Below are 16,832 nucleotides of genomic sequence, written 5' to 3'. Positions count from 1 at the left end.
GAGGAACAAGAAGGAGCAATTACCATCTTCTTGGCTTCTCTGGGGTTTTACCTGATGCCACAGGCTAATGGGAGATCACAGAGGAGACAGGATCAGATGCAAGAGGCCCATGGGAATCTCAGGGCCAGGGACAGCCCTGTAAGTGAAGAGCAGGCACAGAACACAGGGCTTAGTGAAAAGGAAAGCTGTAAAGAGAGAAGGTTGAAAAGGCCAGAGGAATCCTCACTGTAAGGGAGAGAGAACGGAAAGTCCAGGAAATGCTGTTCCATATGTGTGGTCGTGGTGTAGGGAAGGGGACAGCAGACCCCTAAGAGCTGGAAATAACTCCCAGTGTCTGGTAAATAGGACAGATCAGCTGGACAAAGTCTTCAGAGCTCTGCCACTCCTCTCCATCTGCCCCTTTGGTATCATGACGTCTGAGTTCTGGAGAACTTTGAAGCATTCTGCAAAGTGGGTGACTTCCTGGGCTCTGGAGAAGGATGGGATCAACCAGACATGAGTGGGACAGGCTTGGCCCTGGGTGTGGTACCTTGGAGGGGGTGAAGGACACACAGAAGTCAGCCAAGAGCAGAAGAGAATTCTAGGCAAAGGGACACATTCAGAATCACAGAATGGCAGAAAATTCATGTAACAGTGAGGAATTCTATGGGCTAGAAGAATAGGGGTATATGTGGAAAGTGGATAAAGGTCCTGCCTCCTTCTCAGCTTTGCCCAGTCCTGTGCTCACACCCATTCCTTTCCTCACCTCTACCATAGCCTCACTGTCCTAGGTATCTTCCCTCTCTCTCATACCTTTGTGTCAGGAGCATACTATGCACCAAAGGTATCTGTATTAGGTACCAGAACTATATACTGTTACATGCCTATCCCTGCCTATACATCACTCCTGTCCTTACAATGACCAGGTGCCATAAACAGTGGTAATGATGGAAATGGTTCACAATGAATTGGTGTAGAGTCTAGTCAACCAGACGCTGGCCTTTTGAAAGCATCTTGGTCATTCTGTAGATACTGGCTGATTATCATTCCTGGCTGTTAATACTATGATGCCCATTTTGCAGATAAAGAAAGTTGTAAGGATTTAAGTCAAATGGCCAAAGCCAAAGGGAAGAAAACGGGGATTCAGATTAGGCTTGTCTCAATCCAAGGTCTGATTGTTAAGCACTTGGACTCACAAGGAAAAATTTGAAAGGGTGAGGGAATGATGATGGCCTGACCTGCCACAAGGGACCCTGACAGGCCATCTGGCCTCAGGTGTGTGGTAGGACTCGGGAGCAGTGCAGGTCCAGGGCAGACTGGTAGGGTAGGTAGGAGGATGCTCTGGACTGGACAAGCCAACTAGACTTGCACGTCCCGAGCCACACTGTATGAGGAGCTAGCAGTGGGATCTGGAGGTCCATGGTCACTAGGCCAGCAGCGTCCTGGATCTGGCTCCTGTGGAAGAATCCAGCTGGCCTGTCCTCCAGCATGATCATTCCTATCGCTGTCCCCCTTCCAGATCTCTCTCTCCTCTCCTAAGAGCATGGATGCTTCTCTGGTCCCAGCTGAAACAAGTCACCTGAGCCTCTGTCTTTTCCAAAGTTCCCAAAGAGACTGTCAGCAGTTAGCATGTGGGCAGCCCTCTCACCAAGAACCAGCCTGGGGCGGCTGAGGCTCTCTGTGAGCCAGCTGAGATGGGGGCAGAGGAGACCGTTGGCAGTCCTGGAGAGCGCTTCACCCTTCCAGCAGTGGGTCTCCAGAGGCCCCACCATGCGGATGGCCCTGTGGGGTTGCTGAGTCCTAAGTGTGTGGAGCAGCCGGATTGGCTGTGAGACAATGCAGATTATGTGCCGGAGCTTTTGCTCAGCTCCAGGCATGGCCCTGCCCTCTTGGAGCTGTGTGCTGAGATCCTGAAGCCCTCAGTCCCACCTTCCTTGTTCCACCAAGGATGTGATGCTGGGTTGGCATTTGGAGCAGGCAGCATGGCCCCAGTGTCATTTTCATGTGGCAGCCTGGTTCTAGCCCCTCTTGTATGTGGGGTTCTGGGAATATTCTGATGAGGGTGGGTTGGGTCTGTCTCCAGCAATCACATGTGACTTGTTTTTGGGGTCTGTTTGCCACTGTCATTCCTCCCTCCCTCTTAATCCTCTTCAATTCTGCATATAAGTGTTCCTTTTGTATTTTTGAGCATAGCTATATGGTTTTTCATTTTTCTTAACTTTATTTTTTTAAATTTTTTTTTACAAATAGTTTATTATCAAATTAGTTTCCACATAACACTCAGTGCTCATCCCCACAAGTGTCCTCCTCCATGCCCATCCCTCCTCCCCCCCACATCCATCAGTCCTCAGTTTTTGTCAGCATTCAAGAGTCTCTCATGGTCTGCCTCTCTCCCTTTCCCCCACCATTTCCCTTCTTCTCCCCCTTGTTCCTCCATCAAGTTCCTCCTAATCCTCCTATACGTGCAAACATATGATATTTGTCCTTCTCTGCCTGACTTATTTCACTCAGCATAACACCCTCAAGGTCCATCCATGTTGCTACACATGGCCAGATTTCATTGTTTCTCATTGCCATGTAGTATTCCATGGTATAGATAAACCACATCTTCTTGATCCATTCGTCCGTTGATGGACACTTAGGCTCTTTCCATGTTTTGGCTATTGTGGAGAGTGCTGCTATGAACATTGGGGTACATGTGCTCCTATGCATCAGCATTTCTGTATCCCTTGGGTAAATTCCTAGCAGTGCTATTGCTGGGTCATAGGGGAGTTCTATTGTTAGTTTCCTGAGGAACCTCCACACTGTTTTCCAGAGGGGCTGTACCAGTTTACATTCCCACCAACAGTGTAGGAGGGTGCCCGTTTCTCCACATCCTCGCCAGCATCTAGAGTTCTCTGATTTGCTCATTTTAGCCACTCTGACTGGCGTGAGGTGGTATCTCAGTGTGGTTTTGATTTGTATTTCCCTGATGAGGAGGGATGCTGAGCATCGTTTCATGTGTCTGTTGGCCATCTGGATGTCCTCTTTGGAGAAGTGTCTGTTCATATCTTTTGCCCATTTCTTCACTGGGTTGTTTGTTTTTCAGGTGTGAAGTTTGGTGAGTTCCTTATAGATTCTGGATATTAACCCTTTATCTGATATGTCATTTGCAACTATCTTTTCCCATTCCGTTGGTTGCCTATTAGTTTTGTGGGTTGTTTCCTTTGCTGTGCAGAAGCTTTTAATCTTGATGAGGTCTATTTTTTTTTATTTTTTAAATGTTTTATTTATTTCTGAGAGAGAGATAGAGACAGCATGAGCAGGGGAGGATCAGAGAGAGAATGAGACACAGAATCTGAAGCAGGCTCCAGGCTCTGAGCTGTCAGCACAGAGCCTGACACGGGGCCCAAACCCACGAACTGTGAGATCATGACCTGAGCCGAAGTCGGACGCTTAACCGACCGAGCCCCCTAGGCGCCCCTCATTTTTCTTAACTTCATATTTGTAAGTAAAGATTAAGCATGAGCTTAATCTTCCATGTTGCCCCCTGAGCCCTGGAATTGCTCACCAATCTCCTAATTGCCCACTTAGTACTGAGAACGCACATCATAGGCTTCTGGTCCTGGACTCATCAGTAACTAGCTGGTGGGGTGGGCAAGCCCCTTCCCCTCTCTGGGCCTCCTCTTTGTTCTGTAAACCAGGGAAGTTGTAGGAGAGGATAGTAAAGATAGGAGCAGCAGGCTGCTGGAGACCAGTGACATTCCCACTTACATGGGATCTGGAATTTAATCCTTAGCAAGAAGATTCGCTGCACTACCTCGCCCACACCAGGGAGTAAGCAGCCTGATGTCATGGAGTGAGAGTGGAGACCTCTGAATCAGAAATAACTAGGTTCTAGTCTCACTTTGTGCCTGTCTGGCTATGTGACCTGGAGCAAAAGTTAATCCTGGAACTCTAGTTTCCTTACCAGTGACAGGGGACAGCAATGTCTGTCCTCTGCGAAGCAGGAGGGGCTGTTGCCAGGAAGTTATGAGACAGTGTGGATAAAAAAAACCACTTTTCATACCTGAAGTTCTGTGTGCATGCAAAATGTTATTATCTGGCACAGCTTGGGCTCCCTGGGAAGCAGATTCTGAGACATGTGCAGTGTTCACGATGTTACCAAGATGTGATCTTGGGATTAGCACCTATGGAAGGGAGCAGGAAGAGGGGGTGGGGAGCAAGATGGAGTAGAAGAGAAGCTGGCCTGTGATGCAGTCCCTAAAGCCTCAGCCAACCCTGTGGGAAGCTCTGGAGTTCAATGTCCCCTCAGACTTGTTCCTCATTGGGCCAAAATGGTTGGACTTTTATATTCCCTCATCATGGGGTTAGGGCATCCCTGGTAGGGCAGGACCATGGGCGAGGCAGCTGTCTGTAGCTGGGACTTTGCCTGATGCTGCTGACAGCCATGCCACTAGTTGGGGCATCAAGTCTTTTCTAGAAGGAAGATCTGGGTGGTACGCCTCCACGCCCACCTCTTTACTGTTGTTACTTACATGCTCATTCCTAATGGTCAGGCTGTCCTGATCAAAGACTTGATATTATAGGGCTCCTGACATCCTGGTACTATTTGCTAGCTCTTGTCACACATTTCACATGCAGGACTTTAGTCTTTAATTTCTGAGAAAAGAATGAGAAATCCTCTGCCGTGGGACCCAGAAAACCATTCCATCTGGCTTTGCCTAGGAGCGAAATAGACTCTGCTGAAACTGGCCATAAACAGGAAATCAAAACCAATGAATTTAACAAGGAATTGATTTAATTAAAAATGCTACATGTGTGTATGCACGAAGGTGTACACATGTGACGATGTAAATCCATCTGAGTGTGAGCACATGTGGAGGCCACTTCTATGTCAGTGCATGTATGATGATCTGGACAAGAGAGGCAACAGGTGCAGGTGTCTAAGGTAGACACGCCCATGGGAATTGGCAGGTGTGCTTATGAGAATGTCAATTTGTGTATGTAGACTTCATTCATTCATTCTCCAAATACTTATGAAACATCTAGAATGTGCCAGGTACTATGCTGGGAACTGGGGAATGAGAGTAAATGACATAGTTTCTGACTCTGGGAGCTTACTGTCTCCTGGGGAGATAGACAGCTCCACGCGGACATTTGGAATACAGTGTGGTAAGAGAGAACTTACGGGGGTCACGGGTGACTGTGGGAGTACCTGGTGGATACCCGAATCAGACTGGGGAAGCAAAGGCTGCTGTGACTCTTTCCCCGGGACAGGAGACCTTTAAGCTGAGTTTTGAAAGGTACACAGGAGTGACTGAAGAGCAGAACTTTCACATGTGGAGAGATCCAACAGGGAAGGGGGTCAGAGGAGTAAACATAACAGTGGGTCAGAGGACAGAGAGATTAGTAGTGGTGGAGTAGGGCACAGATAGGCAGATCCTGGAAGCCTGATATTTGCAGTGGAGCAGTGTGAACTTGCTCACAAAGAGGGGGTTGATGGCCATAGTTTCATCTTAGAGGAGCTTTCTGGCAGCAGTGGAGGCAGGTGGACTGCAGGGTCCGGATGTGTCCCTGTGCCCATGTTTTTGAGGATGTACACACATGACATTGTGTGTGTGTACATCTGGAGTCTGCACCAGATGTGCTGCCCACATGGACTTGTTTTTCACTCCCACCTTCTGGTCTTGGCAGCCCAGTGGGCTCAGGGGGATGGCTGTCCTGTCGCTGACTCATGAGTGAGTCCCATGATGGAGGAGCCGGTCAGGGGCTAGCTGGCAGGTGTTTCCTCGAGGGCCGGGGCCACACCCCCCATCCACGGGGCTAACAGTGAGGTGACCCACAGGAGGGCAGGGAGTGAATGCTTCCCACAGCCAGCTGGTGCTCCTGGACTGTGCTGCCCTTTATGCAGAGTGCCCCACTTCTATGGGTGATGCTGGGCTGACAGCCAATACTCATACATCAAGGGGGATAGACTGGTGACAGGGAAGGTGGCCATATATCAGCTTTCCCTTACTGGGTCTCCCTGCTCTGGCTACCCACTCTTCAAGTGCTGAACTCATATATTTTGATATTAATTGTCTAATAATATGCTAAACTGTGCTATCCTGCCTCTTGAAAATGTATGACTAATCCAAAAAGACACTCCATCCATCACATTTCTTTGGCCCTTAATATGGGCCACAGGAAAGGAAGGAACATTGGTTTTATAATAGTGTATGGTTTGGGAACAGTATGGTGAGTGATTATGCACTTAGAATTTAGGGTCCAAATTTCAACTCTACACTTACTTTCTCCCTAAGTTACTTACTCTCTCTGCGCCTCAGTTTCTTCATTCTTAAGACAGAGATGATAAAATTACATAGAATTAGACGTGTAAAGTGCTTAGAACAGAGTGATATATAATACATGTTCAGCTCTAAACCTTAGCTATTATCTGGGTTTGAACCCTCTTAGGTTTAACCGTAACTCATTTGATGAAAAGTTGTGACCTTTTTGGGTCTCATCTGCAAAATGAAAGGTTGGCCAATCTTTTACTCCCAAGGACCAACACCTGTCCCCTGCCAACCTGTTCTTGCCCTGATGTGCATCTTTGGTTTTAAAAGATTTTGCTTGCCAAACTACATCTGTTAGATACTAACCTACATGTCATCAAGGTTTCTCTTGACCTTTATAAAACATTAGGAGAAGCTCCCAGCGCTCTGAGAATGCCTGGATCAGGAGGGATGGTGTGTGAGCCCCCCCACCTCCCGCCCTCTTCCCCTCCAGTTTCACATACTCATTTCTACACAGTAATAAGCAAGTACCTTGAGCTACTTCTGGTCCATAGAACAGGTAGCCAAGTTGACCCTGAACTAGAAGATGCTTCACACTGGCTTTTGGAGTGCCCTGGTGCCCTGACATCAATGTCTTTCACAGTTATCGTTCTGAGTAACACACATTCTAATCAAGTTAAGAGAAGGGACTGTCCTGATTCTGACAGAGCTACACCTAGTATTTGGAAAATCCAAGAGCAAGCTACTGTGGCTGGGGAAGGACATTTTTATGGTGATTGATGATTTGGTCCTATGGATGCTCTGTGCTAGTACTTTCCATATATTAGCTCTTTAAATTTTCATAATAATCTCCGAAAGCAGTTATTTCATTCCCATTGACTAGATGATAGAACTACTGCTCAGATATGTGATTAGCCCAAGTTTAAGCAGCTGGAAAATTACAGCATTGTTTAGTGTTTCTTTATTAAATCACATAATTATTACTTTCTTTTGAAGCAGTAATGATTTCCATTTTAGAGATGAGCAAACTGAGGCTTAACAAAGTTAAGGGAGTTCTCCAAAGTTAACGGAATCCAGGGGAAACATGTGAGGAGGCATTAGTCTTTGGTGGCTTTGTCAGGTGGGGTGGAAACTTACCTTGGATGTCATCATTGAACATGCAATACTTGTTGCGGTATTTGTTGAGCAGGCGGAAGGCATTGGCGTTGGCAAAATCTTCAAACTGGATGAGGCAATTTATTCCAAATCTGTTGGAAGGGAAAGAAAAGAATTATGATTGCCCCCCCAAGGTCAGTCTCTGGCAGATCCCAGCCTGTCCCGGGGAGGCACAGGACAGGGGATTAGGGTGGGGGGCATGGCTCATTTAGTGGGTTTTTGCCACCTGGCTGGCTCCTGGACTTCTGGGCTCTGCCTGCCCCATCATGTATGAGGATGGGGAAGGAAGAGAGTAGGAAAACCAGGCTTGGTGGGTCAGCTGAACCCATGCTGTTGTCTCTAACGTAGGCTGGTGGCTACCATGAGTTATGGGTGGCAGACCCTGAGAGGTGATGGAAAGACTGAGATGGGGCCTACGGCCATCTGAAATTCCAGTAGAAAGCATACTACCCACCCAACTGCATGCAGAGACCCCAACTTCTCAACCCCTGGGACCTGGAGAGCCGCTGTAGCCTTCATACATCTCTCTGGGTGAGTCCTGACACCTGGGGTTCCTCCACTAGAGACTCACCTGAGAAGAGTGTTCGCCAACTTGCAGGTACAGAAAAATCAGTTAGTGAGCTTGTTCAAAATACAGATCCCCAGGCCCATCTGCCAGAGATTCTCACTCAGTGAGTTTGGGGCAGGACTCATGAATGTACATTTCCCCCCCTCCGGCTTTATTGTGGTATAATTGACAAAAACCACGTATTTAAGGTGTACAATGGGATATTGTGATATATGTATACATTGTGAAATGATTCCCACAATCAAGCTAATTAACACATGCATCGCCTCACATCATCACCACATTGTGTGTGTGTGATGAGGACAGCTAAGAAAAGTCTCTTGGCAACCTCAAGTATGCAACTCAGTAGGAACTATGAACTATGGTCACCGTGCTGTACAGCAATCTACATTTTTAGCAAGCATCCCAGATTGTTTGGATTCTGACGGTCTAGAGAACTCTAAGAAACAATACCTTGGTGGGTGAAGATAATGCCCATTAAGCTGCCTGATGTGCCTTATTTAAAACTATGCTATAATTGACTCGTAGATTTCAAGGTGAGAGAAAAGTTTGTATTTCCTACAAAATGGCTGTATTCATAACCCATTTTTCCTGCTAACACTGTGAGAAAACTGACCGCTCAGTTTTCTCCTCCTGGGCTGCGGGCAGCTTCAGGCCAGCATTTCTGCACACACCCTTCCCCTTACTCCATTCTTGCTTTTGGTCATCATTTTGATAGTTTTGTTCTATTGTGTCTTTTTTTGGAAACAAGAATGACACAAATTATTAAAGATTACCTAATACACAGACAAAAAATGTGTTTCATCTCACTGGGTCCACATGTGTTGAATAGTATCTAAGTTCATGTTCATTGAGAAAAAGTGACCTGACTGACCAGCCAGGAGTGTTGAAGCATGAGATGGGGACAAGGGGTCTGCCACTCCCAACCTGGTGTGAACTACAGGCTTAGGACCAGTGTGGGACCAGCTGTGGAAAGAAAGATTTATGACCCTGCTAGAAAATGTGGGTGGGGTGCATACCTGGTGGGCTTCCTGTGCTACCTGAGGCATCTTTCCAATGAGGCTGTTGGGTATGATGGATGATTGGTCCTGAAATAGCCCAGAAACTTCTATTTCAACCTTATGATTGTGTGCCTGGCTTACCCTATATGGCAGAAATCCAGCTGCAGGCAAATATTTGCTCCTGTCATGGTCTTTCCAGAACCTTAGCGAGTTAAAGCTGTTGGTGGGGGGCTTGGAGGTGGGTTCATGTCACAGGGGCAGAAATGGAGAGGCCGTGACTTGCCATAGTCTAGTACTAAGAGTACTGGGCATGGGTCAGCAGGCTTGTGGGCCTCACCTGGCTCTGAGTGGTCTAACAACTGTCACTTTATTCCTTTATTCTGCCTCAGTTTTCCATCTGTCAATGGGCACAGTAATATCTGCCTGGTCAACTGCAGTGGGGTGTTGTGAAGACGAAAAGTTGGAGTCATTTTAAAATTGTAAATTGCTAAACATGCATGTTATCTTGGCCACAATTTCTTTTTTTATTATTATTAATATCATTGTCACAACTGACACTGAGATTTAAAAAATTTTTTTTTTACAAATAGTTTATTGTCAAATTGGTTTCCATATAACACCCAGTGCTCATCCCCACAAGTGCCCTCCTCCATGCCCATCTCCCCCCTCCCCCCCACATCCATCAGTCCTCAGTTTGTTTCTCAGCATTCAAGAGTCTCTCATGGTTTGCCTCTCTCCTTTTCCCCCACCATTTCCCCCCTTCTTCTCCCCCATGGTCCTCAGTTAAGTTCCTCCTAATCCTCCTATATGTGCAAACAAGTGATATTTGTCCTTCTCTGTCTGACTTATTTTGCTAAGCATAACACCCTCAAGGTCCATCCATGTTGCTACACATGGCCAGATTTCATTGTTTCTCATTGTCTTGGCCACAATTTCTATTCAGTCACAGAGATGGTGCTGTTTGGGGTGGGGAAGGAGGCTCTCCGTATCTCCCAACCCACTACCCAGCTCCCTTCTCCTTTTACAGTCAATAAAACTGAAAAATAAAATATTCTATGCACAAATACAGTGCTATTCTTGCCAACCCAAAATTTACTGTGAATTTTTTTCCAGGGTGTGAATTTCAAGTATTTGGATTGGAAGGAAACAGAGTGTCTTTGGTTGCTGGTGACATTTTGCTGTATATAATCCTCACAAGACTCCCAGTGTTGCTCCATGACTGGCCTGGAGCTAAAATGTTGAAAAGGTCAGATAACAAAGCAATGCGATGCACGTTCTTTCTCTTTCTGTCACACACACAACACACACACACACACACACACACACACACACACACTTGACCTTTAAGCAACACCAGTCTGAGGAAAAAATAAGCCAAGAATTATAAATACCTTTGTTCAGTGCACTACTATTCTTTCATATTAAATTCAGATTTTTATGAGTAAATTTTTATTTTATGTTTTTACTTATTTTTTAATTCCAGTGTAGTTAACAGTGTTATAGGAGTTGTAGGTGTGCAATATAGTGATTCAATAAATCTATACATTGTTCAGTATTCATCATGACAAGTGTACTCTTGATCCCTTTTACCGGTCATCCCACCTCCTTCTGATAACCATCAGTTTGTTCCCTGCAGTTAAGTCTGTTTCTTGGTTTGTCTCTTTTCCCCCCTTTGTTTGCTTCATTTCTTAAATTCCACATGAGTGAAATCATTTCGTATTTGTCTTTCTCTGACTGGCTTATTTCACTTGGCGTTATATTCTCTAGATTCATCCATGTTGTTGCAAATGGCAAGATTTCTTTTTTATGGCTGAGTAAAACTGTATTGTGTATATATACTACATCTTTATTCATCCATCTATCAATGGACACTTGAGCTGCTTCCATTGTTTGGCTATTGTAAATAACACTGCAATAAATATAGGGGTGCATATATCCCTTTGAATTAGTGTCTTTTTGTATTCTTTGTGTAAATACATAGTAGCCGGATTATAAGATCACAGGATAGTTCTATTTTTAGTTATTTGAGGAACCTCCATACTGTCTTCCACAGTGGTTGCACCGGTTTGCATTCCTACCAACAGTGTTACACAGGTTCCTTTTTCTCCAGATCCTCATCAATACTTGCTGTTTCTTGAATTTTTGATCTTAATGATTCTGATAGATGTGACATGATGCCTCACTGTGATTTTGGTTTGCATTTCCCTGATGATCATAATGTTGAGCATTTTTTCATTATCTGTTGGCCATAAATATGTCTTCTTTGGAGAAATGTCTGTTCATGCCTTTTGGCCATTTTTTAATTGGATTGTATGTTTTTTTTGGGTGTTAAGTTTTATATATATTTTGCATACTAACCCTTTATCAGACATGTCATTTACAAATATCTTCTCCTATTCATTAGGTTGTCTTTTACTTTTGTTGGTTATTTCTTTTGCTATGCAGAAGCTTTTTGATTTTTGTTTTTATTTGTATATATTTTTTGAGTCATCAAAGTTTCTCTTTTGTTTTTTGTTTTGTTTTACTCTTTTTTTCCCTTCATAGTTTATTGTCAAGTTGGATTCCATATAACACCCAGTGCTCATCCTAACAAGTGCCCTCCTCTGTGAAGCTTTTTATTTTGATACAGTCCCAACAGTTTATTTTTGCTTTTGTTTCCCTTGCCTTAAGAGACATATCTAGAAAGAGGTTGTTTCAGCTTATGTCAAAGAAATTACTGCCTGTATTGTCTTCTAGGATTTTTATGGTTTCAGGTCTCACATTTAGGTCCCTAATGCATTTTAATTTTGTGTGTAAGAAGGTGGTCCAGTTTCATTCTTTCACCTATTGCCTTCCAGTTTTCCCAACAGCATTTGCTAAAGAGACTGTCTTTTTCCCATTGCTTATTCTTGCTTTCTTTATGGAAGATTAATTGAACATATAACTCTGAGTTTATTTCTGGTCTTTCTATTCTGTTCTACTGATCTTTGTGCCTATGTTTTGCCAGTGCCATACTGTTTTGATTACTACAGTTTTGTGATGTAACTTAGTCTAGAATGGTGATACCTCCAGTTTTGTTTTTCTTTTTCAAGATATCTTTGGCTATTTATGGTCTTTTGTGGTTCCATACAAATTTTAGGATTTTTTTTCTAACTCATTGAAAAATGCTGTTGGTATTTTGTTAGGGATTGCATTAAATCTGCAGACTGATTGCTTTGGGTAGTATAGACATTTTAATAATATGTGTTCTTCCAGTCCATGAGCAGGGAGTGTCTTTCCATTTCTTCGTGTTGTCTTCGATTTCTTCCATCAGTGTTTTATAGTTTTCAGAGTACAGGTCTTTTACCTCTTTTCATATCTATTACTGACTTTTAATTCATTGTTACCATTAGGTTTTGTATATAACATCTTCTGTATATAGTAGTCTATTAAGTTGATAGTTGCTTAAGTTTGAGCCCATTCTTTACTCTTCTCCCACATTTCTGATCTACGGTACCATACCCTTTTATTTTTGTGAATCACTCGACTGATTTTTACAGATATTTTTATTGCTTTTGTGCTTCCTACCTTTTTTCCCACTCTTACTTACTGTCTTTCCTTTCCATGCAGAGAGTCCCCTTGAACATTTTTTGGAGGTCTGGTTTAGTGGTCATGAACTCCTCTAGTTTTTGTTTGTCTTGGAAAGTCTTTATCTCTCCTATTCTGAATGATAAGCTTGCTGGATAGAATATTCTTGCCTGTAGACTTTTCCCTTTCCACACTTCCAATATACCATGCCACTCCCTTCTGGCTTGGACAATTTCTGCTTAAAAATCTCCTGATAGCCTTATGGGGTTTCCATTGTATGTAACTGTCTTCTTTTCTCTTGCTGCTTAAAAATTTTTTTGTTATTGTTACTTTTTGCCATTTTAATTACTATGTGTCTTGGTGTAGACTTGGGTTGATTTTGCTGGGGGAATTTCTGTGCTTCCTGGATCTGGATATCGATTTCCTTCCCCATATAGGAAAGCTTTCAGCTATTATTTCCTCAAATAAATTTTCTGTCTCCTTTTCAAATTTACTATTTTTTAAAGTCATCTCTAAACCCAATATGAGGGATTGAACTCTCAACCCTGAAGTCAAGAGTAGCATGCTCTTCCAACTGAGCCAGCCAGGCTCTCACCCCCCCACACACACTTTCTCTCTTTTATTCTTCTGGAATCCCTATAATGGGAATGTTATTATGCTTGAAGAAGTTGCTGAGTTTCCTAAGTCTATTCTCATGTTGCATAATTTTTTCTCTCCTCTTCCCATTTTGATTACTTTCCATTACTCTGTCCTCCAGGCTACTGATATGTTCCCCTGCTTCCTGCCATTTGTTCCATCTACTGCATTTTCAATTTCATTTATTGTGCTCTTCACCTCTGGTTCTTTTTTATGTTTTCTTTGTTAAGGGTTTCGTGAGGTCCTCCCCACTTCTCAAGTCCAGTGAGTATCTTTATAACCACAGATTTATATCCTCTATCAGGCATGTTATTTATTTTGTTTGGGTCTCTTGCTATGGTTTTGTCCTGTTCTTTTCATTCGGACCATATTCCTTTGTTTCATCATTCTGTCCAACTCCTGTGTGTTAGGAAAAGTCAGCTAAATCTCATGAAGAAGAGGTCCTTCAGTGTCCTGCAGTGAAGTGTCCCCTGTTCACCAGAACCTGGTGCTTCAGGGTTGTCTCCTGTGTGTACTGTGTGTGCCTTTCTGTTGTGTCCCGGCTGCCTTTTTCCAACAGTCCGGTCATCTGCATAGGCTCTCCCTGACTGTTGTGTGCAGGATTTGGCCCCTGGCCCAGGTAGGGCATGTAGTTTTAATAAGATGGGGCCACTGCTGGGGCCAGGACTACAGGGTGGGTTGTGCACTTTTAACAATTTGAGCCTTGGGCTTCCACAGAGCCTTGAGCCATCACCACAGGGACAGAGGCCCTGCAAATGCCCAAGTTGGGAGAAATGGTGTTGGCAAGATTTGTGCAGGTCTCCTGTGGGGGGGGGGGTGATTGCAGTGCCTGGACTGAGTCAGGGGTGACTGGGAAGGGTGGATCTGCCAAAGTGAAGGGGAGTGGGTCTTGGCATACACAAATTAGGTAGTGAATGTTGCCACTGTGCTGATTCCCATAGGTGGTTATATATTTATGCTAGGGGGTGGGGGAGAGGTAGATGGTGCAGGCTAATTTCTTTGTAGCTGGGAAAGTCCCTCTGGGAGCCCTGCCCCGAGATGTGTAAATAACTCTCCCTCATGTCTGCTCCAGGCGTTTTTAAGACTGCTGCTTCTACGAGGGCTGTTTGTCATGCTCTCTCTTTAAGTGCAGTACTCAGCTTCCTATCTCCCTCCGGGCTCTTTCCTAGACTGAGCCTTCTAATTTTTAAAACTCCAAGCTTTAAGTCTTGCAGTCTCTAAGAACTCATGAAATTTGGCCCCTCTCACTTTCAAAGCCAAATGTTTTGGGGATTTGCCATCCCTGTACAAGCCCCTTGGTGTGGCAGTCTGTTTGTTTCTCTCCTTCCCAACTCCTTCCACCCACGGGTGGCCTTGGTCCATTTAGATCTCCAGTGGGTCTCCACCCTTTCTACTGTCTTTGATGCAGCATCTTCTCTACCTTTAGTTGTGCAGTTTGTTCTGCTAGTCTTCAGGTCCTTTTCTGGGTTATTTGCATTGATGTAAGTGTTTTCTAGTTCTATCCATGGGAAGAGGTGAGCTTAGGATCCTCTTACTGCACCATCTTGGCCCTCTCCTACATTCAGTTTTACCTAAGAGAACATCCCAAGAGAGCAATTTGATGAAAACAGAGTAAAATTTCATTAATTCAGGTTGCTTTAATCCTAACTTGGAATTGCACAAAATGTGCAGTGTGCTATGTGAATTGTCCATGCAATAACCTAGGCTTATTTCCCAGACTTCCTTGGATTTAAGGACCTCTAGAATCCCTATCCACCTCTGATACCCATCTCCATGGCTACTCCTTGGACCTTTCCTCACCAGGAATCACTCCTACTCCAGAATGTCATACTGTCTATATCAGTCTCTGACAGCCTGTCCTTTGCCTTCCTCATTCCTACTGCACTTTGCACCTGTTCTTTGTCTCTATTGAGAACTTTGGGCCCTTAATCATTTTCTCTAGTCCCTGAATACTTCATGGCTTTTCATAAAACTCAACCACTGGCTGGTGTGAACCAAAGGTGGCTACTTCAACGGTTCTCAACATCATCCATCCACTCATCTGTCCATTCATCCATCCAAAAGCATCACTAAGCACCAATGATAAGGTGATATGTGAGTTGTTAAAAAAATGTTTTAGGAAGGGTTGGGTAGATGAAAGAGTTGGTAGAGGTTTAGTTAGTTTGCCTGCTAACTTGTTAAGCTAATTAAAAGCCCCTAAGAACAAACACAAAGTTTCAAAGTGAAAATTTAAATGGTCCAAAGTGAAAAAAAAATTGTTCTTAATTCATCCACATACATTCAAATACAGGTAATGGACTTTACCAAAACACCAATTTAAATGTCAACTGTAATTACTTTACATATTCATTATAATATGCCACTACTAACAACAGTAACAAAAAGAGCTAAACTTTATTGAGTGCTTATTCCCCATTGGGCATCATGCTGAACTTTTTACCATACATTATCTCAATTAATTTTCAAATGATTTAATGAAGTAGGTGCTGTTTCAGAGAAGAAATCTTGAGCTACAGGTGTGAAGTTATTTGCCCAGGGGCTATTTACTCTATGGCAGTTGGAAAGTGGTGGAGCTGGAATCTGAATCCAGGGCTATCTGACTCTAGAACTTCGTAGCAATATGATTGCTTTAACTTAACCTTAACAGCAATATGATTTTGTAAAAGATACAATAGATAATAAAGTTGGATTTCTTTCTGTATCTAGAAAGACAGGGACATGTGGTGAGAAGAAAACACTAAACTGGATAACAGGCAAACCATGTTCTCTCTTTCTCTGACAGAAGCTTTGTGTCTTGGGTGTGTCCTTCTCTCTGGGTCTCAGTTTCCTGCTCTGAGAGTGGTGGAGCTGTAGCATGAACTACATACTGTACAGTTGGAGTAGAAACACTGGAAGCTTCAGATTTTTCCAGAAGTCCAAAGTAGGGAGGTGTGACCATTCTCAGGAAGAGCAACATGTGGCAGGAAAAGCTGAAGAGTTTTTTTCTTAAAAAATTTTTTTTAATGTTTTTTATTTATTTCTGAGAGAGAGACAGTGTAAGCAGGGGAGGATCAGAGAGAGAGGGAGATACAGAATCCAAAGACAGGCTCTAGGCTCTGAGCTAGCTGTCAGCACAGAGCCCGACACGGGGCTCAAACCCACAAACCACGAGATCATGACCTCAGCCAAAGCTGGATGCTTAACTGACTGAGACACCCAGGTGCCCTGAGTGAGTCTTTTAGAGTCTGTTTTGAGCCGAGACACAGCAGACCAGCTAAATGAGCAGGGCTGAGGCAGGTACCCTCCAGGTAGTGCAGCTGGAGCAGAGGAACCCCTCAGAAGGGCACCTGTTCATGCACACTACTCAGGTTCTGGGCAGTTTCCTGATTTTAGTGCTGCCAGCCTCTTGGTGACCTTTCTTCCTGCTGGAAGCTGCCCCTCACTGGGGAGGCTTCTGTTGATCTGTCCTCTTCTGAACTTTTGAACTCTTCACTCTGAAACCCTGGCAGGGGCTGAGGAATATCTGATGCTTCTCCAGGGGAGAATTCCGGCAATGGAGAAAGAGGCACCTCCCCAAGCCACACATGGAGCTGCCCAGACTTTTCTACCCTGGGGACTCAGCAGGGAAATGGCCTTGAGGCTGCTAGGGAAAGTGTTCCAATGCCAGGGTTCACTTAAAGACACAAGGCTGATGGATGGCTGTTCTCTTCC

At 44.2% G+C, this 16,832-nt stretch overlaps 1 protein-coding gene across 2 annotated transcripts in view; it reads right to left on the bottom strand.

Annotated features, from left to right (window-relative positions):
- ME3 (malic enzyme 3) overlaps positions 1-16,832 on the bottom strand; it is a 192,504-nt gene that overhangs the window by 16,742 nt on the left and 158,930 nt on the right. For both annotated transcript variants that reach the window (XM_077778974.1, XM_077778973.1), the window contains exon 7: positions 7,374-7,483. In XM_077778974.1, the coding sequence (XP_077635100.1) occupies positions 7,374-7,483 (110 nt within the window). The remainder of the gene's footprint in view (positions 1-7,373; positions 7,484-16,832) is intronic.

This window comes from Crocuta crocuta, unplaced genomic scaffold (genome assembly GCF_008692635.1).
Source record: "Crocuta crocuta isolate KB4526 unplaced genomic scaffold, BGI_CrCroc_1.0 scaffold148, whole genome shotgun sequence".
In the NCBI taxonomy this organism is placed as follows: Eukaryota; Metazoa; Chordata; class Mammalia; order Carnivora; family Hyaenidae; genus Crocuta; species Crocuta crocuta.
This window is presented reverse-complemented; position numbering and strand designations above follow the sequence as displayed.